General features: G+C 43.8%; 2 protein-coding genes across 2 annotated transcripts in view; both read right to left on the bottom strand.

Annotated features, from left to right (window-relative positions):
* The window catches only part of MTMR10 (myotubularin related protein 10), a 71,585-nt gene extending 69,466 nt beyond the window's left edge, over positions 1-2,119 (bottom strand). The window contains exon 1 of the mRNA XM_090028139.1: positions 571-2,119. Coding sequence (XP_089884265.1) covers positions 571-624 — 54 coding nt within the window. The 5' untranslated portion in view covers positions 625-2,119. The remainder of the gene's footprint in view (positions 1-570) is intronic.
* Positions 2,120-13,863: 11,744 nt separating this feature from the next.
* The window catches only part of TRPM1 (transient receptor potential cation channel subfamily M member 1), a 130,764-nt gene continuing 124,117 nt past the window's right edge, over positions 13,864-20,510 (bottom strand). Inside the window, exon 26 of the mRNA XM_090028377.1 lies at positions 13,864-18,092. Coding sequence (XP_089884503.1) covers positions 16,811-18,092 — 1,282 coding nt within the window. The 3' untranslated portion in view covers positions 13,864-16,810. The remainder of the gene's footprint in view (positions 18,093-20,510) is intronic.

The raw sequence follows: 20,510 nt of genomic DNA, 5'->3' as shown, positions 1-20,510 counted from the left end.
AGGTGCTGTAGCATTTTGTTTTTACTTCCAGAAATAAATTAAAGTACAGTCCAACCAGTGATGCAGAAAACTTTTGCCAAAGAACCTAATGGTTTCCACTTCCAGAGAAGGGGCACTTGCCCCAGAAATACAAACCCGGAGGAGCGCTTGTCGCTCTTGTTTCTGTTTTACTGAGAAAACGCAGAAACCAAACATAACCAGGCTTGGACCTTCAGCCCTAGGGGCTCCTGGGTCGCTACCTCTTCACCTCCTCCGCCCTCCTGCCCAGTCCAGACTGGAAATGTCCCGCAAGCGGCACTGGGGCGCGCTCTCCCCCGGCCCCGGAGCCAGGAGCCGAGGTGACAGGTGAAACGTCCACCTCCACGAGACGGGCACCGGCTCTTGAAAGTCACCCGGGGTTTAAACACGGGCACGGCCCCCTCCCGCAGGAGCCCAAACTTAGCGACACGCACGAAAGAAGCCGGAGCCGGAGCCAGGCCCGGGCCGGCCGCCGCCTCGGGGCTCTGCGCAGGTGCCGCCGGGCCCGGGCAGGGAAGGGCATGGCGGCCGGGGGGCTGGGGAAGGTGTTACCTGCGGCAGAAGGTAGGACTTGAAGGTGGGCTTGGGGGGCTTGAGGGAGAACATCGTGGCCCGGCGCTGCCGCGGGACGGGCGCTGCGGGCGCCGGCTCCGGAGCTGCGAGGCGGCGGCGGCGGGCAGAGGAGCAGCCCCGGCCGCGGCCCCCGCCCTCCCCGGGGAGGAGTCAGCGGCCCGGGCAGGCCCGGCCTGGGGCTGCCCCCACCCGCACGGAGCCCCGCGGCCCCTCCCCGGCGGGGCGGCCTCCCCCCAGCAGCAGCAGCAGCAGCAGCAGCGCCGGGCCCCGGGCGGCCATGTTGGGGGGCCGGGCCGTACGGCGGCGCGGAGGGGCCGGGCGCTGCCCCCTCTCGTCTCCGCCAGTGCAGGGCCTTTGTGAGCATTGAAGTCATACAGAGAAAGCGTCCCCGGCTGTGTGGCCGCTGCCCACTTGCCCTGGCCCGGAGCCGCCCTCGGGGCTGAAGAAGGGAAAGGGACACGGGAGAAAAGCTCGGAGGCAGAACTGAGGAGCCCGCGGCCGCTAGCCGAGTCCTCTCAGGCCCTGCGCGAGGGCCGGGCGGCCAGGACAGGGCCTCCCGCACCAGCGGTGCCCCACTCGGGGGGCGGCGCGGCCGGCCAGTGCGGCGCCGCGGGCCCTGCAGAGAGACAAGGAAAGAAAGGGTTGACATGTTTTCCAAATTAATTGCTTCCTCCACCTTCTCCAACCAGCCATGGCATGGGTTCGGCTTGGAAGAAGCGGCATGCTGTTGTGTTTTCTGCCTTGGTTGGCAAGACCTTGTACAAAAACCATGACGGAAATAGAAAAAGATCAGTCGTGATCCATAGCTGGAGGGTATAAAAGAGTAAGCCTGCATGAGCATGCATGTGCGTACACACGTGCGAGGACAGATGTACGATTTTGAAAGGGGGGTGCAGATGGTGGCGTGCATCATCGCATATAAAACAACACCTGTTTTTCTCCAGTTAAAAATAAACTAGACGCTTTCCTAATAGGCCAGGGGCCTAGACCTGCACTTTCTGTTTACCATGCGAGCAAAAACAAATATAACTTCATTGGAATGAGTTAAGACCAGTCTGCAGGGCTGTGAAATAAGGCCTTTTTTTACCAGGAGTAGGGGACAGACAGCAGGATGATAGAACAAAGGGGAGCTTGATTAGTGGAACATCAAGACCAATAAAAAGAAGAGAGGATCGTTAACACATGCAGAATGAAAAGTTTAGAAGGGAGTGAGTAGGTTATACAGGCAGTCCTCAATTTACGGCGATTCACACTTCATTTACACCCATGTTGTTATTTATGGCACTGGATCCTTGCACTTACAGCACTACAGGAAAATTTACAATGAGCAAAACAAACATCCCTGGATCAGTTTCTCAAAAAGCCATCAAGTGGCCCCAAGTCTCCCCAAAATCTCCCCAGAGAAGCCCTTCTGAATTCCATGACCCTGATGAAAGTGGTCCTTCACCTTCTGATTAAATAAAATGTGATGTGATTAGTTACTGTATTGCCCTGTTCAATCAATTTATATACAGTACACTTTAGAAAGCTTTGTACTGTACGGTGTATATTATTTATAGTTAATTAAATAGTTATTTAAATATGGTGTTTATTGTCATTTCTATAGAAAGTTGGGCATCAGGCCCTTGGTCAGGAACATAACCCCCTATTATAACTTTGTTTCTATGGGAAAATCAGATTCAACTTGCATCGTTTCGACTTACAGCGCCTTTTCCAGGAACAAAACCTGCTGTAAGTGTGAGGGTGCCTGTAATGAGCAATGACATCCATTGACTCCCTCAGCACTGTCTGACAAGAAATGATTCCTGAAATAGAATCTCCCAGGGTCAAAAAAACTCCATGCTGCAGGGTAACAGTGCAGGAAATGTCTGAATATGCAGGGTGTAGTGCTGTAGGCAGGTTTGCAGCACCACATACTGCACAGCTGCTCTCCTCTGGACCCAGCCTGAGACCAGGCTGTCAGCATGCAAACTCTGTGCCTCTCTGTTGTCCCTGACCCCCAGCTCTCTAGCAATGTTGCTTTGGAGACTTCTGCCTAGGGACATCTGTCCATGAGGAGCAGAAAGAGCTTTGCAGAAAAAATAATACAGCCTTGGTTGGCAATGTAGATATTTTAGCTTAAGCTTGAGAGGCCCAAAAGGGAAAACAATTTGTGTCCACCTCTGTCATTGCCCTTCGTGCATTTACAGTCTGAAACAGCCCTGCCCTACTCCTTTTTCTATATAAATTACAGACTTTGCAAAGTACTATGGTATTTGAGGAGTAGAGGACCAAGAGCTGGGTGATGCCCTTCTGCACAGGATGTTGGCTTATACATGCAGAGATTCTTTTTTGATCACAAAATTAGGAAGAGTCCTGCAGTTCTATTTTCAATGCCATCAGGAAAGACTGCAAGCAGTACTGGAAAATTAAGGCCGTGATCTTGCAAGCACTTATGCACATGAGCAACTCTCCTCCTGGAAGAAATCTTACTGAAGTCACCCTGAAAGGGGACATAGGATATAAAAATCATGGGTAATTTCCTAGTTAATTGTAATCTGAAGAGGATTGAAAGAGCTAAATCTGCAAGTAGCATTCTATCTTCAGCTAATATCGTGGAACTATATTTAGTAACAAAGAGAAAGAAACATGGATTGACTGATTTTGTGATGCAATTTAGACAGGAGTTGAGCTATAATCCTAATATACTTTATCTCATCAGTAAAGCTGCAGGGTGTCATTTAAATAGTTTTATGCCGGTATTACTGAGAATGGGGATAGAATTGTGATGTATGTGCAGATGAATGTATTTCTCAGGAACTATTACAGTGGCTCAGGAACTATTTTAGCACCAATGTTTCTTTTGCTCAAACTGGGAGCATTACTGCTGAACATTTAGCTCCTGATCTAGCAAACATACTTAAGTGCTTTAACACCACCCTTAAGTGATGATGCTAATCTAAGACTTAAAGATAAGCCCATTCTTTGTTGGCTCAGTGGCTGTGTGCTGAGTACGTTACAGAATGAAGCCCATTAAAGGCTTGCCTGCACAGGGTAGTATACAGCAACAGATATAGAGGTATAACTCCTCCATATATGAGTTCCTTTATCCTGATTACTTTACAATATTCCAGAGGAACAACCTAAATCTAGAAAAGGCAATATGTGCTGCAAAGTATCCACATGATGAGTTACATTGGTATAAAGCTATAATAGTTAAACTAAACTTGTATAATTATTCTGGTAACTTTCCCAGTGAAGACAAACTCTAAGAAGGATCACATGTAGAGGCAAAGTGAATACTGGGCATTATTCACTAAAATACACTGGCTATAGTTTTGCTGTAGTCCCCCATACCCATAACAGGAACACAAAGGTAATGTGTACATATTAGATCATGTCAGGGTCCTGGGCAGTTAATATGTAAGTGACATGAAGAAAATTGTGTTGTTTAGTGATTTGAAGAAAGAATTAACCATCCGGATTCTTGGGGTTGATTCCAGGGACTGATACTACATGACCCTGGGTATAATACATCTACTGGAGTTTCAACTCCAGTAGCCTTCGGATCAGAACTTTCATGTGACAGTATTTTTTGTCTACTGTAAATCTGTGGGTATACTTCATGACAGAGGTATTTATATACCTGACTTCAAAGTCAAGACATCCAAGTAATACTCAAAAGGGAGGGTAGCTTTAAAAAAGAAAAAAAGTTCTTTAATCTCTACATTTTAATTACATCTCTAATTACTTTGATTACTTTAAAATAAGAACAAATTATATTTATCTTCCTCCAAGAGATATTGTAAAACAATAGTATTACACTGCTTTACTTTTCTTAAATGAAAGTTTCTGTGTCTGTTCAAAGCTTTAATGAAAGTATTCTATAGAGAAAATAAATTTATTAAAATACTGAAAAAACATTTCTTAAGTGGTATACTGACATAAGTACTTTCTTCATCCACTGTAAAAAACTACAATGTGCAGATTTTGTATCTGAGTCACTGACAACTTCCTGTAATGTTACCATAGAACAAAAACATTTTTTTGTATTTTGTTTGAATCATAATGATACTAGCTGTAAATAAACTAGGTGGAACATGATCTATTAAAACAACCAGTTGTTAGGAAGCAAATCTGGTACACCGTTTTGTACTATAGGTACCAGAAGCCTCCAGTAATTTCAGTTATTACGGCTGGCTTAGGGTACGCACAAGACATACATTTAACATGCTTCAAATAAAAGTGCAACTGAAAGAGCTTTTAATCTGTACCATGTCTACAGTATACAGATGTTCGGCACCCACCCAGCTAAACTTCCACATTTCATAGAAACTGATGCAATTGCCATGCTTCACATATATTGGGTTAGGGAACAAGGATCCTAATGTGTATTTTGGTCATGATTATTTGGAGTCTTCAGTGGTGGAAATTGCAGAACCTAATGGATATTTGCTTCCAAGACTACTAGCTTGTGTTTCCTCTAATCATGGGCTTGTCAGGAAGTTACTGAACAGCATTTGCTCTTTGGTTTTTTCATCATATTTCTAAAAGGAATAATAGTCCCTCCTTGCTACTTGGGGACCTGGCCTATCCCTTCCTCAGCCTAGGAAGGCCTATTCTGGACAGTTGACAGACATAAGATGACAGACATAAAACTCTTTTATATACAATTGAGTTATTCTATAAAAGTGCATATCTACCCTGCCTACAGGCATGCGTGCACTGTTCAACTATTGGCTAAGCAGCTATTATATCAGTGGATTGTGTGTTTGGGTGCCTCAGGACACAGTAGTGGGTATTGATCATTTTGGCTGGTTGCTGAAAGGGAAAGGGGAGGCACAGGGAGAAAAATAGAGTATTAGATGCCATTTGTCTGCTAGTTGAAGACGGCTATGAGGCATTGCAGTAATTTCCTCTCCACGTGGTTCTCCATTAGCCTCCATTAGCATTTCCATCTGCTAAATGGGCAAGTCTGCTTTAGTTTCTGGCTGATACAATATAATGGAGAAGGGGGAAAAGGGTAATGGGAAAAAGATTTTACTCATTTTATGTGTTTTATCATTTAAGTGAAAATGCAAAGTATGTAAGTTTTCACAGTCTCTGGATCGCAGCAGCAACCCCCCCCCCCAAACAAACAAACAAAACTTAAGGTTTTGTTGTTAAGCAGAAAAGAAGAAAACGAATATACTCTTTGTTTAGCATCACCTGGCAAATGTATGGATGCTATGGGAATGCTCATGCAATCACTCACTGCACTGAACTTGGCATGTACAGTGGAAAGACACCCTTCAAAAACTGGCAGTTTAGATGGAAAGGCTTCCTTATGACAAACCCAACACTTGGGAGGCAACAGTCAGTTAAATATCAGGTCAAACAGCAGGGAGAAAGAATATAGAAATGAAAATCCCACCTGAACAAGTGTCAAGGTACAGTGCTCTGACCTATTTGTATATTTCATAGATTTCATAGACATTAGGGCTGGAAGGGACCCCGGGAGATCATCGAGTCCAGCCCCCCGCCCAAAGGGCAGGAAGTCAGCTGGGGTCATAGGATCCCAGCAAGATAAGCATCCAATTTACTCTTGAAGGTGTTCAATGTAGGTGCTTGAACCACCTCCGCTGGCAGACTGTTCCAGACCTTGGGGGCTCAGACAGTAAAGAAATTCTTCCTTATGTCCAGCCTGAAACGGTCTTGCAGGAGTTTGTGACCGTTCGACCTCGTCATCCCTTGGGGCACTCCTGTGAACAAACGTTCCCCCAGATCCTGGTGGTCACCCCTAATAAACTTATAGGTGGCCATCAGATCACCCCTGAGCCTGCACTTTTCCAGGCTAAAGAGCCCCATATCTCTCAGCCTGTCATCATAAGGTCTGTTTTCCTGACCTCTGATCATGCGCATGGCTCTCCTCTGGACTCTCTCAAGCTTCTCCACATCCTTTTTGAATTGTGGAGCCCAAAACTGGACGCAGTACTCCAGCTGCGGCCTCACCAAGGCCGAGTACAAGGGGAGAATGATGTCCTGGGATTTGCTCGAGAAGCATCTATGGATGCAAGCCAGCATTTTGGTCGCTTTACTAGCTGCAGCATCGCATTGGAGGCTCATGTTCATCTTGTGGTCAATGATGACCCCCAAGTCTCTTTCTTCTGTGGTGCTATCCAACGTAACACTGCCGAGCCTATAAGGATGCTGCAGGTTTTTCCTCCCAAGGTGGAGAACCTTGCATTTTTCGGTGTTAAACACCATCAGGTTCTCGTCCTCCCATTTGCTGAGCTTGTCCAGGTCAACCTGGATCACCCGCCTATCTTCTGGCGTGGGTGCTTTGCCCCAAAGTTTGGTGTCATTGGCGAACTTGACCAGTCCACTCCTGACTCCAATGTCCACATCATTAATGAAGATGTTGAACAGGATGGGTCCCAGGACAGAGCCTTGAGGGACCCCACTGGTCACAGGGCACCACGATGAGTGACTGCCATTGATTACAACCCTCTGGGTCCGACCATGGAGCCAGTTTCCCAGCCAGCGGATCGTGGTGGAGCCAAGGCCACAACCGGCCAGTTTGGCCAAGAGGTGATCGTGGGATACCAGATCAAAGGCTTTTTTGAAGTCAAGATATATGACATCAATCTCTTCTCCCTTGTCTAGGTGATAGGTCACCTGGTCATAGAAGGAAATGAGATTGGTCAAACAAGACCTACCCGCAACAAACCCGTGCTGGCTATCCCTTAGGATGTTAGCCTGGGCCAGTCCATCAAGGATGGCCTCTTTAATAAACTTTTCTAAGATCTTCCCCAGGATAGAAGTCAGGCTAATGGGCCTGTAGTTAGCCGGATCCACTCTCCTCCCTTTCTTGAAGTTCGGCACCACATTGGCCTTCTTCCAGTCTTCGGGCACTACACCAGAGTGCCAGGAGTTTTCAAAGATCCGTGCCAGGGGCTGGGCTATGACGCTCGCCAGCTCCTTGAGTACCCTGGGGTGCAGATTGTCAGGGCCGGCTGACTTGAAGGTATCCAGCTTCTCAAGGTGTTCCTTCACGAGGTCAGCATTTATGGAGGGTAGGGGATCCCCATCACCCGGATCTCCCTGTCCCATAGCAGGCATGGGCGTCCCACGGGACTGATGAAAGACTGACGTAAAGTACCTATTTAATAGGTTGGCTTTTTCCTGGGCGTCAGTTGTCAGTTGCCCCATCTGGTTTAGCAGGGGTCCAACATTGCCCTTGCTTTTCCTCCGGCTCCCCACATATCTGAAAAAGGACTTTTTGTTGTCCTTGATGCTTGAAGCTAGTTGGAGTTCAGTTGCAGCCTTGGCTTTCTTGGTTTCCTCCCTGCAAACAAGGATAAATAGTATGTACCCAGCAATTTTAATGCATCTATTTTGTTAGTTTAGCAAGTATGGATTTGGATTTATTTTTAAAGATCAACAGGGTAGAAACTGTATGTCAGATAAAACATTTCTCATGGCATTAGTTAACTTCAGGACTATCATTAAAAGAGAACTTTAAAAGCCATGTTTATTTTTCCTTGTTTAGACTGTTTACTTTTTCTTGTGTTTATAATAAAGTTTAATCAGTGAAAAATCTACTTGCTACTACTTTCATGTGCTCACTTACTAGATCAAGGTACTTGGTTTGCAGACATTTTGCAGGAGTACACCTTCATTCATATTTTTGGTAGTCAGGAATAGATTTGGTTTGAGTTATGGAAATATTTCTAGTATCCATGTAAAACTATTTAAATGAATCCAAATGTGGATCCTAAAGCACCTGACCATACACCTTTAACATTAATACATTTTTATTTCTGTAGCATTCAACACTGGTGGCCAATAGCCATCTAATTAGTTATTAGTTTCACAGTTGTTGAAGTTATTATTAGTTACATAATTATTTAAAATAGATTAACAATTGTGGCTGGTGTATCGCTATAGTTCTGTAACAGGTTGATGTTTAAGGCTAGGTACAGGCTTTCAGAAAGCCCAAGGCAGAATTGATCTAAGTTATGCAGTTTTCTGTAAGCTGTGTAGTTCAGATTGGTACCAAACAGAACATACATTCACCCTTCCTTCCTATGAAGGAAGTGTGTTGTTGACTTCTTGGGAAATGTCCACATAAGGAGACATGGCAAATGCAGCCTTCGGCATGCATACCATGGGCACATGATGTTCTCATTGATTTACTACGGCTTTATTTGAGTAACTAGGATCAGAATATTATGATATCTTCCATGTTGCAGGGATATAGCTTGTAGCTGTGTTGGGCAAAAACATGGGAGATATCATTATTTGCCGTTCGGGGACATAAACTTCATTGCTAAATAGCAAAAAAAAAACAAAATTCAACTCTGCCGGATGTCTGTGACCTTCAGGGAAGAAACCTGCTGGAGCTTGGCCTCTGCTTAATCGGCATTTTCACAGAGCCACCTTTACATAAATGGACTTTGAAACCCAGGGGAACTACACCATCGTTTACCTCCCCTATGCAAGATGAAGCTACTTTTCTGCCTGGGAGAACTTTTACAATCTTTGAACTCTGCCTAATGAAGGGTGTTTGGACCTGAAAGCTTGGAAAGAAAGAATTTATTTTGCTACTATTTAGTTGATTTAATAAAAGATATCGCCTCTAGCATAAGAGTTTTGTCTGCTTCTGCTTTTTAGACCAACATGGTTACAAGCTATATCCCTGCAATAAAGCACTGAAATTTTAGAGACCGGTCCTCCTTACTGCAACACAGACAAAGCATCCCATTGATGTCAATGGGGAGTGTTGTCTGAACATGGAAAGTAGGAGCTAACCATCAACTTTTACATAGTTTAAAGGGGAGTGGGATCTCCTGTTTGTGTATCAGTGCATTTTCAGCACAGTGTTAGAGTTTTAAAAGGAGAAGCGGGGCGGGGATGCAGGGACGGGACCCTCGTGTTTTTAAGATCGGATGAATACGCTTGCCAAGATCTCCATTAGATTAAATCTTGGCATGAAGTTCTCAACAGTTGATTCTGTACTTTCTCATTTAAGTTTTTATTTGACATTTTAAAGACAGTGATAAATCATCCTCTCAGTAGCTATATTTTTAGCTGCAACTTTTCTGAAATCACTGCCTTTCTATTTTAGGACAGTAAACTTTCTCTAAAAAAAGCTCTTGCTGTTGCAGTGCAACTGTAGTAGCTGTTCTAGGGAACACCTCTGCAACTCTTCTTCTGCTTTTCAACAGGTAGCAGATCCTGTTTTAAAAGCTGAATCCCTCAGGGGTTTGGTAAGTTAGAAATCCCACAGGGACTTGTTTGCATCTTCCGCATTCTGTACAGAAAGTGCTGCGTTAGTGTTCAAAATCTCACTGAAGGTAAATTAAAAGAGGGTTAGCCAAGTTTTTCAGAATTGTATTCTTCATTCAGTTTACCCAGAACAAAATACTTGTAAACCTTGTTGCCATCAACTTTTCGTTCTCTTTCACTGTTCAAACTTTGCTCTCAAAATACAAGATCAAACATAAGCTCTTGACTTGATATTCAGAATACATCGTTTTCAAATGTATCTGCAATCTAGACATCATAGCTGTTGCTTCTCTGATCCTTTGCAATAGTTTTCCCTTATGTATATGATGACCTCATCAGTCTTTTCCTGTTTGTTACTGTGCATCCATACTGAAATGTCTTGGTAATGACCAGAGATCTGGGCTTTCTGTTTCCCACAGAAAAATGTAGATTTTCTCCTTTAAAGGAGAAAACCTGGGATGCCACGGGTTTCTCCTTGCAGGCTGGCACAGTTTCAGCCTTCAAGGGGCTGCATGGGGCTGGGGGGAGTGGAGGAGGGCAGTCAGAGGCAGGGGGTGCCATGTGGATTGTGTGCGGACACACACACGCACGCACGCATGCACGCACGCACGCACACACACGTGGCCGACAATACAGCCAGGCAGCGTGGTGGAGAGAAGCTCCTGCAGCTAAGTCTATGGTCTATGCAGGTAAGCCTCTGGGGCGGGGGGGCATAGGCAATGTGTGAAGGGTGAGGAAGGCATATGTGATGCATGGAAGGGCACAATGGGAGACATAACTTGTGGGGATATTGAGGCAGCAGTGGTGGCTCACACTGAGCCCACATGGTGAGGGACAGAGTGGGGCAGGTTTGGCAGTTGGTGGCTGGGGGCACTGCCTAGCTGAGGCAGTACTGGAGCCTGGGCCTGGGCTGGGCCTGGAGCAGGCAGGAACTTGTGGCTGCAGGACCTGGCTGGGGAGCGGCACAGATGGTTCCCTGCCGCTATGCGCACTTGCGGGGAGGGATTGGGCCCATAGGTGATGCATCAGGGGGTATGGGAAGGCACATGCCTCCCCCAGATTTCTGCCCCCAGTGGGTCATGGGGCTGCAGCTTTGCTGGATCAGCACCAGACAGGAGCCACCTCTGCAGTCCAGTGGTGGGGGGACCTGGTATGGGCAGGCAGAGCAGGGTGGGGAGACTTGCTAGTGCCTCTGCCACTGCTGGGAACACTGCTACCATGGCTGCCAAAGTAAACCGCCACATTGGTGGCATGTTGTGCCCCACAACTGTGGCATCAAGCAGGGGGTGACCTTGGTGGCCATGGTGGTGCAGCGTTCCTGGCGACAGTGGCAGCACTGAGCCTCCCTGCCCCATTCTGCCCTCCTGCGCTGGGTCCCACTCACCAGGCTGTGGAGGCGGCTCCTGCCTGATGCTTGTTCAACTAGGCTACAGCCTTGTGCCCCACTGTGGGTGCAGAAATCTGGGGGGACATGTGCCCCCCCATGCCCTCCCAACAAATCACCTATGGCATTGTCTATGCCCACTCCCCCCACCCCACACACACCCTCTGCTCCACACGTGGGGGGCCTGGAGGCTGAGGGCAGCAGGTCAGGAATAAAGGGCACTGGCAGGGACAGGGGGCTGTGGGTTGGGAATGAGGGGCACCAGCAGGGCTGGGAGGGGTTGGAGGATGTAGATCAGGAGTAAAGGGCAGGGGCAGGGGCAGGGACAGGGCACTGGCATATTAGGGATGCTCAGTGCCACAAAGCAGTGGGGAAAACAGCTGCAGCTGGACCTGTGTCCTGGTGAGTGAAATGGGCAGGGGGAGCTCTGATTTTTCATGATGAATAAAACAAAATCAAACGCCAAAATATATAGGTATTTAGAATTTTTTATAACGATTGAAGCACTAGTAGGCTTCCAAACTCGTTTGTAATTGTAACTATATCAATAACACATTGTGTTCAACTGATACCTATGTAGATATTGGCGTTTCATTTTAATTGCAGGAAAACATGGATTTGGGGTTTTTTAATCAGAGAATTTGGGGGGTTTTCAGAGAATTTGGGATTTTTTTCTGAGAAACCCAGGGTCCGCAGTGATGACTTTTGTTAGTCTTGTTCATTTGAGGTTCTACATTGTAAGATGATCTATTGTTATGGCTTTTTTCCCCTCTAAGAATAACTTGGGCCAAAACTGCAATATTCTTAGCACAGTGAATAGCTTCAGTGAAATCAGCCTGATTATTTAAGAATTAAGATACTACTTTACATAAATGAATGCATCTAAAAGCTGACCCCTGTAACTGAAATCTTTCTTTACTAAGATTTTTAATCTACCATTGCATATATTATATACATTGTTCTGTATTACATGATTTCACTATTTAAAGGAGCAAATGAGAGAAAAAAAAAAGAAATATAAGCTTCAGTATGAACCCTCTTCTCCCAGCAGTATATATTGAGAAAAGAATTGAAAAGAAGAACACAATGGGGAGGGGAGAGATGTAGTGCTGGGAGTGGAGGGTATGCCCTGCTGCCACTTGCCCAGCCAGGGCAGAGGGACGTGTGATGCGGGCGCAGCAGCACTGGGTGAAGGGGCTATGCCCTGCTGCCACTTGCCCCCTTCTGCCTGGAGTAAGCCGCATGTGCAGTTGCACCCCCCGCCCTGGCTGGACAAGTGGCAGCAGGGCATAGCCCCCGCCCCCAGCGCTGCTGTGCCTGCATCCTGCACCTTCCTGCCCCACTCCCCAAATCCTGTACCCCCCCGCCCTGGCTGGGCAGCTTGTCCCAGCCCCAATCCCTCCCTCCCTCACACCCCTTCTCTCCCCACTCTGTGCACCACAACAGACATATCAGCTGGAGGCAGCTGTGTCCAGTGTGGTGAGGACTGCTGCCTGTTTAGTCTATGGCTGAATCTTTGAAGCAGCACTGAATCTTCGGATCCAATTTGGCCAAATCAAATCAGGACAGTGATTTGAATCTCTGAATCGAATCACTGTCCCTCTGAATCGACAGAATCTGAATCCAAAGTGAATACTTGCCGCTTCACACAGGCCTAGTTATTGTTAGAGCTGGTTGAAAATTTTCCAACAGGACAGTTTTCCATGGAAAGAGTGATTTGACAGAAACCAACTTTCTGGAGAAACATGTTAATTCTGTCAAAATTTTTAGTGGCAGGTAGGCAGGCTGACGTGATTGTGCATGTTTGGCTTCCTGGCAGCTTGCAGGCCAGCCCATCAACTGGCGGGGAGGCCATGCAGCACCCCAGGATTGCCTGGGTTCTTGCAGCCTGCTTACCTGTCCCCTACTTCTGTGATCCCCATTGACTGGCTGGATCCCCAGCAGGTTTTTTAAAAAGTTCCATTTTTGATTCTCCTGCTTCTAAAATGTCATTTTTGTGTAAAATATTAAGAAATGCCAGGGAGTTAGCTCATCAGGGAACCTGGCAAAAGCAGATGAAAAACCATTTAATTTTTTTTCCCCCTCAGAAAGTAAGGTCCATTTTTGGCTAGTTGTAATTTCACTGCTAAAAAAAAAAATTCATGTCGCAATTTTCAAATATAAGCCAAACAGATTCTTCAGTGCCTATTCTGTATCATAATTTTATCACAAATCTCTTAAAGCTCATGGAATCATATGATTTATAGTTTCAACTTTAATTTTTAAAAAAAGGGGGTTTACAGTGCTTATACTTGTGGTGAATGCCTCCAAAACATTAACCCAAAATTAAACAAAAAGAAGTTAAATTTTTTTTTTTTTAACTGTCATTTTTGGGGATGTGACGCTTGTGGTTTGTGAACATTTGCAGTGGGCAAGAATTCTGGACTGGGTATTATAGATCCATCCAGTTCAGTTAGGTTACTGATGAGGTTAGAATCATATATCCAGGAACAAACATGATGCATGGAAAAAGACACCTTAAACTTTTTTTTTTTTAATGTGCAGGCACATATTTGCATATTTTCCCACTCCCATGGAACCCATTATAGCAGTATAGCTAGGAAGGTGTCTACCCGAACTTGAAGCAGGTTTAACTTTAGAGCCTACAAATCCTACTGAGGTGTGCAGCAGAGAATATGGGGTTTATTATGCTACTACACTGCATAGTGTTAACAAAGTATAAGGCTTATCTCTTTAAATACGGAGTCACTACACTGACTTCAGAAGAATTCTCTCTACAGGTGGGTGCAAAATTGAATTATGTTGAATTGCCTATATCAAAATTACTGGCAATCATTAAATCAGTTTTTACTTTAGAAAGTACTTCATACATCCTATAAGAAGGAAAAGACAGGTTGTGGTGTTTTCAGTTTCTTCAGCATGACAGATTTGTTATTTTAAACTTAGCATTTCATACTTTTTTGATATTATTCTTCTATAAAATAATTCAATTGACCATTTCATGCATAGACAAAACTGATGGTTTTACACACAGAAAATCATTAAATGCAAGCTAAAATAGTTTTTCAGAGTCATGAAATAATTTAAATGCTAGAAAATGACTGGGCAAACAAAACATAATGTTAAACAATTTATAAAGATGTTACAAGTACATGTACGCAACATATCAAAATGAACAGTGCTTATTTAGCAAAAAAACTGAAAACCTTTATATCCTTTTGGATTTTCTGATAAATTAGTTTCTAGTGAGACTGTATAGGCAAGCAAGAAGGCAACTGCAAATAACACATTTTAACTATACATACAAAATGACTGTAATTGCATAAAATTCATACAGATTTAAATCTTAAAGTGAAACAATCTCCAATGTCATTCAGCTTTACAAAAGCAAATTTCAGATTCTGCAAATTTGAATAAAAAGAGCCCTCAAGAAAGAAAAAACAACCTATTTTCTAATAACAGTAGAATTGATAAGCCTGTGAATAACATCAGGCTGGTGAAAAACTGTAAGGAAGAATAAACTTTCAGAAATGTCCATTGCATTTACATTTACCAGCACTGCAGAATATAGGTACAGGCTATAAATGGAGAGATTTTATACAGATGCCAAAAATTTGAAGCCATTGATATCTAACTCGATTCTGCCAAAAACTCTCTTATTTTAAATATTGTAACAGAGTTTTCACTGTAAACACATTAGAACCTACAGTTCTGTAAAAGTGATTATGAAAGAATATATATATTTAACTATATACTTGTAAAATTACAAATGCATAAATCCTGGTTACCAATTGTGGTACCAGTTGTGTGTAAACCATATTTTCTTATTATCTTTTAAATGGTACATTTCTCTACAGTAAGAAAAGACATACCAGTATTTTAGAGAGGAATCTTTTACAGAAGCAATCCTGGAAAATAGATGCAAGAACTAGGCAATCAAAGTATATATTTAATAACATATTGCAAATGGATTTTAGTATTGCTGTTCAACAACATCTCTGTATAACAATTCACATTTGAAAGTCATGAGTGTGAGAAATAGTGTCTGTAAACCATGAGATTCAGAGCTATATTCATGAAAGTGGCAGAACCTATTCCATAAGTCTTTTTTCTCTTTGCAGTTAGCATTGGCTGTCTTGCCATTGACTCAACAGTATTAAGTGTCTGCTCTTATTGCATAGAGTTTAAGTCTTATAGATTAGGGAAATCATTCTGATTGTCTTATAGTAGAACTGTTTGAAAGAGTCAGGTTGGACTTCCATTATTTGCATGTAATAAGCCTGCTGAAGCCATTTAGGTTGTCTTTTCATATAAAGAGTAAAATGAAATAAAATAAATATGTCCTGGTCTGGAATTACACAAAACCAGCTTCAGGTAATATGGTGTATACTTGCTTCTGTCCCCAGAGTGATATTATGTTGAAATTCCCAAAGGAAGAAAGATTTGTTGTATCAGTTTTGAATTCAAAGGTGTCTACATTTTTCAGTTATATTCTCTATATTTGACATCCATTTTCCTTCACATTTACTTAAATAAACTTTATTTATGTGCAGCCCTAATTCAGTCTGTGATTATGCAAGCCACTAATGCAAATCTTGGGTTATTTTCTATTTTTATCCCTCATTACTATTTTGGAAAAATTATCATTGCCATTTACAATATTTGTATTTTCATTGAGGCAAGGATTCTTTGAGTGATACCTTTTATTGGACCAACTGCATGGTGGAGATAGAGTGAGACAAGTTATATTTTCCTTGTAAGCCAACCTCGTGAAGGCAGTAGTTTAAATTTAAAGCCACAGTTTAAGCCCATCACCTGTATTTGACAAGTGTAACATTAACTGTACATATGCCTATATACTAAGAGAGCAGTAACAGAAAACAAAATGTTATTGCCTGTGTTCTAAGAGAGGTCACATATTTTGCTACCAAATCAAATCAATGACTTGCAAATACTCCTGTGTTTGGAAGAACCTGTATTTTTCCATTCATAGCCATTTTGTTGACCAAAAGTCACTTGAGCTTGTACATTCCTAAGTTATATAACCAATCACTATCCCAGAAATCAGAGGTGAAGGGCTGGGATTACCAAACATTCCTTTGCATTTTTTCTACTCCTTTTGGTCTAAAGAACACTTGTCCATAAGAATGTGCATGTGTTGGATGTGTAAAAATAAAGACCACAGCTGATCAGAAGTTCCCAGTGGAAAAGAGAGAGAGTGTGTGTGTGGGTCTGCGTGTGCAACCTTTGTAATGAAAATATTTCCCATTTGTCATTATTCTCTAACAAAGATCCAGTAACATGAATTGCAGTTAGAGGGGGCAGCAAGGCTCAAAAAGCCCTGGGCACTTAGCATCTGTGAGTCCTACCTAACTTTACATCCACCCCTAGAAGGAATGTCCCCCCTTCAGCCAATCCACAAAGAACAGAACATTATTATTTCTACTGCATAAACAATATAGCAAATCAGTAAATGCACAATCCTTTTGTAGAAATTAACATAAAAAAGTTATGTTTAGTGGTAAATTGGTTACATTAACCCAGTCAGATTCCTGATGATTGCTGCCATGTGGGCTGACAGCCATTTTAGCACTCTGTTTCAGTGGAAGCACTGTCTTGCTTAGCATTTTGTTCTTCACTGCCACAGGCAACCACTAGGCTTGATACACTGCTGGCATGTCCTGGTCTATTTAATTTGTCCTTCGTGGACTTGCCTTTCTGTGAATGGCTGTGTAAACTCTTTGACCGTACAGATGGGAATCCACAAGTTCTGTCTGGTTTCACAGACAATAAATTTTCCGTCTCAGCCTTGTTGGTAACAGGTGTGGAAGAGTAAGAGGCACTGACACCTGTTTCACCAACATCGCTGTCATCTTCCGTATCTGTCAGTACCTGTTTTTGTTCTGCCTGCCTTTCTGCTTCACACACAAAACCAGGATATTCTGGGGGACGCTCCTGAGAGAGTTCCTGTTCAACGTCGTATTTCCATTCACTAGCCCACTGTTCAACTGCAGAAGGGCCCACTTGATCCAATACGGTACTATATTCTGTGGTCCAGTTGTTAACCCCTCCAACCAATTTCCCTCCATGGGCAAATATAAAACTCCTAGACTTCATCATGGTTGTTTGATAAGCACTGAAAGTTTCAGGAGCGTAATAGCGCATTTCCTTAGATTTCTCCAAGGGATAAGAGATAGTAGCTTCTAATTTGGTCCTTTCTACAGTTAACTGAGTGTTCTGAAAATTTGGTTTTGGTACTGATTGCCCATTCATAACAATATTTGACTGGTTAATATGTTGAGGAATTGTTTCATCACTCTTGAAAATCCTTTGCTTCACATAAGCAAAACCAGCTGAACCAGAACGGGGTCTAGTAACATTCTTTGCAATTTCTACTGTAGCTTTACCATCATCTGTAGTGGAAACTGCATTAGCACTGGAGGCATAGCGGAGACTACTATGGCGTCCTGGAACCAGTTGCATCTTTGAGCCCACTCCATTTTTCTCTTCTTTTGTACCAATAGAATATGCCTTTTTGCGTAATCCCAAGGCTGGTGACATGGGGGCAGTACTGTCATCACATATTAATTCATCGCCACCAACATGATATCGGTACATGCTGTAGCCATCAGAACTGTTGACACTGCTTTGCCTTAGGAGATAGGCAGTATCACATTCCGAGGAAGCCCGTGAGCGTGTGTGCATCAGTTCAGATTTGTCAATACCTGCTAGCTTTTCAAGAGCATTCACCATCCGACCAGAGAGCTCTTCCAGTTGAGAAAGTCGAAGGTCAACTGTCTGAAGAGAAGCTTTCATAAAATGTTCTCTTTCATTTACTTCTTCTAACCTCATAGACATATTTTCAACTCTGTTGAGTATAAACATAAGGAATTAATTAACCAGAAATTATAGAATTATTATGCATAGTGGCAGCTTGCAGATGTTAAAAAAATACACTTTACCAGAAGAAACAGCATGTTACTTCAACCTGGCTCTGTAGCGTCTGTAAAGATTGGGTGCTTCAGCAGGCTTTTTGGGTTTTTTAGCTAAAACTGATTATTAGGTAAAAGCACCAAAAAAGCCCCACTGTAAAGACATCTGGCGAGCCAAGTTAAAGTAATGTGCTGCCTCTTCTGGGCATATGCAGGGCGCAGCACAGGAATGTGTCAAGTTTAAAGTAAAGTGCTGTTATTTTATTTATTTTTTTTGCATCTGTAAGCACCCAATATGCCCCTAAAATGATGGAATTATGTTACAAGTGAATTTTAGCACATCTTGTTCCTAATGTGCAACCATGTCAAAGGTTATATTGAACGTACAGTTTTCACTTAGAGTGTGAACATGCAACACTTTCGAATGTTTCAAAAATGCAGCTGTACAGATACACAGGTGGGATAAAACACTCCCAAATGTTTTTGCAGCACTCCACCCAGGAGGGATGATAAGGATTATATACATGTTTTCCCGTCGTTGAATTGCTGTATTTTTAAAGCATTTCTAAGCCTGAAACATTTGAAATGGTAAACTTACTTTCATTTTTATGGAACAAAATTTACTCCTGTGCAAAAAGCAGTACAAGATTTATCCATCAACAAAGTCCCACTTCTGCTTTCAAATAAGGTCTGAATTGGTGCATAAGTTTCACGCTTCCCTTTGTACAAGAATTAATTTTCCTAATAAATGTACTGCCCAGCTTATTTCTTTAAGAAACAATTCACTTTTCTAGTGCAGAATTTTCCCTGTATTTCATACAAAAGATGCAGTTGTTTCTCCTGTCAATTTTGAACAGTGGAAATACTATTAAATATATATTTTTGAAAAATATATATTTATGAGAACAGATGGAGAACATCTTCCTTATAGCTACTAGAATGTAACAATTTTGAATTGTGCTACCCTTTTCTTTTTTAAACTTTAAGAAGGAAACATGAGAAGTATTTACTTTATGTGAAAAGATTTCCAGAATTTCTTCAGGAAAAAAATGTATCCACTTGCAGAGGAAGGCTGATACCTTTTTACACTCTTACGAAGTGGATATTAAATGATGCAGCATTTACTATCACAAGATTGGAACAGTTAACACATTTCTTTTCAAACTGTTATACCAAATTATTTTCTCGCTATAACAGGGCTTGGGGAGCAGACAGGGAGGTCAAGCTCCTACCCTACTTCATTGAAAATTTACAAGATGAAGTTTTTGACAGAGATTTCTTTTGAAAAAGGAGCTTGTGTTTTCTGGTTCATTGTGTGTTCTAGTTGCAGAAATTTAGCTGTTTCTACTACTGTTTCAGTCCACTATACAACCAGACCTCGATTTACACAGTGGTTATGTCCTTGAAAAAACACTGTGCAAATAGTAATCATGTAAAAAGATACCAAGGGTCTATGTGAAATAAGGATTTAGCTTCCAGATGCGGCCAATAATTTGGCTGATAGATGCTGGTGTATATGCACAGCTGCAGTACAGCATGCAGGCAGTGAGAAGCAGAGCCCAGCAGTTTGGAGAGCTGCGTGCAGCTGGTAAGTCTGGTATAGTGGAAGGGGAGGGGAAGGGTCATGGGGGGGGCAGATCAATGCCCCCCATGGTGAAGAGGAGTGGGCAGGGGTAGACGCTGCCCAGCCAGGGCGGGGTGGGCACAGGACAGAGCCATGGCTTGTCCGGGGGGCACGGGGTGGGAGTGGCTCCCACCACTGTGTGCATCCGAGGAGGGTATGGGGAAGGCATGTGCCCCCATATCTGCATGGGGTGGGGAGGGGCAGGGCAGGCAGCCTGTAGCTACGGGCTGGAGCTGGGGCTGTGCCGGGCTTTTCTCAGTGGGGGATGAGCTTGGGGCAGGTGGCAGCAGCACTGGGACGGGGCTGTGGTGGGGCACTGCAGCCACCCCAAATTTCATCATAGCCCCCATCCAGCACCACTTCTGCCTGCCTGGTGCAACTCTGGATCTTCTTGGTGCATGGGTGGAGGCAGGGGTTGAGCTGGGGCTCTGTGCAAGGTGGGCAGTGGCAGCACTGGAAGGGGGTATGGGGGGTGGGGAGGCCACAGTGAAATTTGGAGTGACTGCAGCCCGCCCCACCGTAACCCCTGCCCAGCGCCGCCACTGCCTACCCTGAGCCCAGCCCCTGCTGAGAAAAGCCCAGCACAGCTCCAGTTCCAGCCTGCAGCTGCAGCCTGCCCACCCTGCCCCATGCAGATCCAGGGGGACATGCCCCTCCATGCCCTCCCAGGGTGAGCGCAGCAGCAGGAGCCCCCCAACATGTCCCCCAGGTGAGCCACAGCTCTGTCCCA

Source organism: Crocodylus siamensis, chromosome 15 (assembly GCF_052110815.1).
Source record: "Crocodylus siamensis isolate JL-2025a chromosome 15, ASM5211081v1, whole genome shotgun sequence".
Lineage (NCBI taxonomy): Eukaryota > Metazoa > Chordata > Crocodylia > Crocodylidae > Crocodylus > Crocodylus siamensis.
This window is presented reverse-complemented; position numbering and strand designations above follow the sequence as displayed.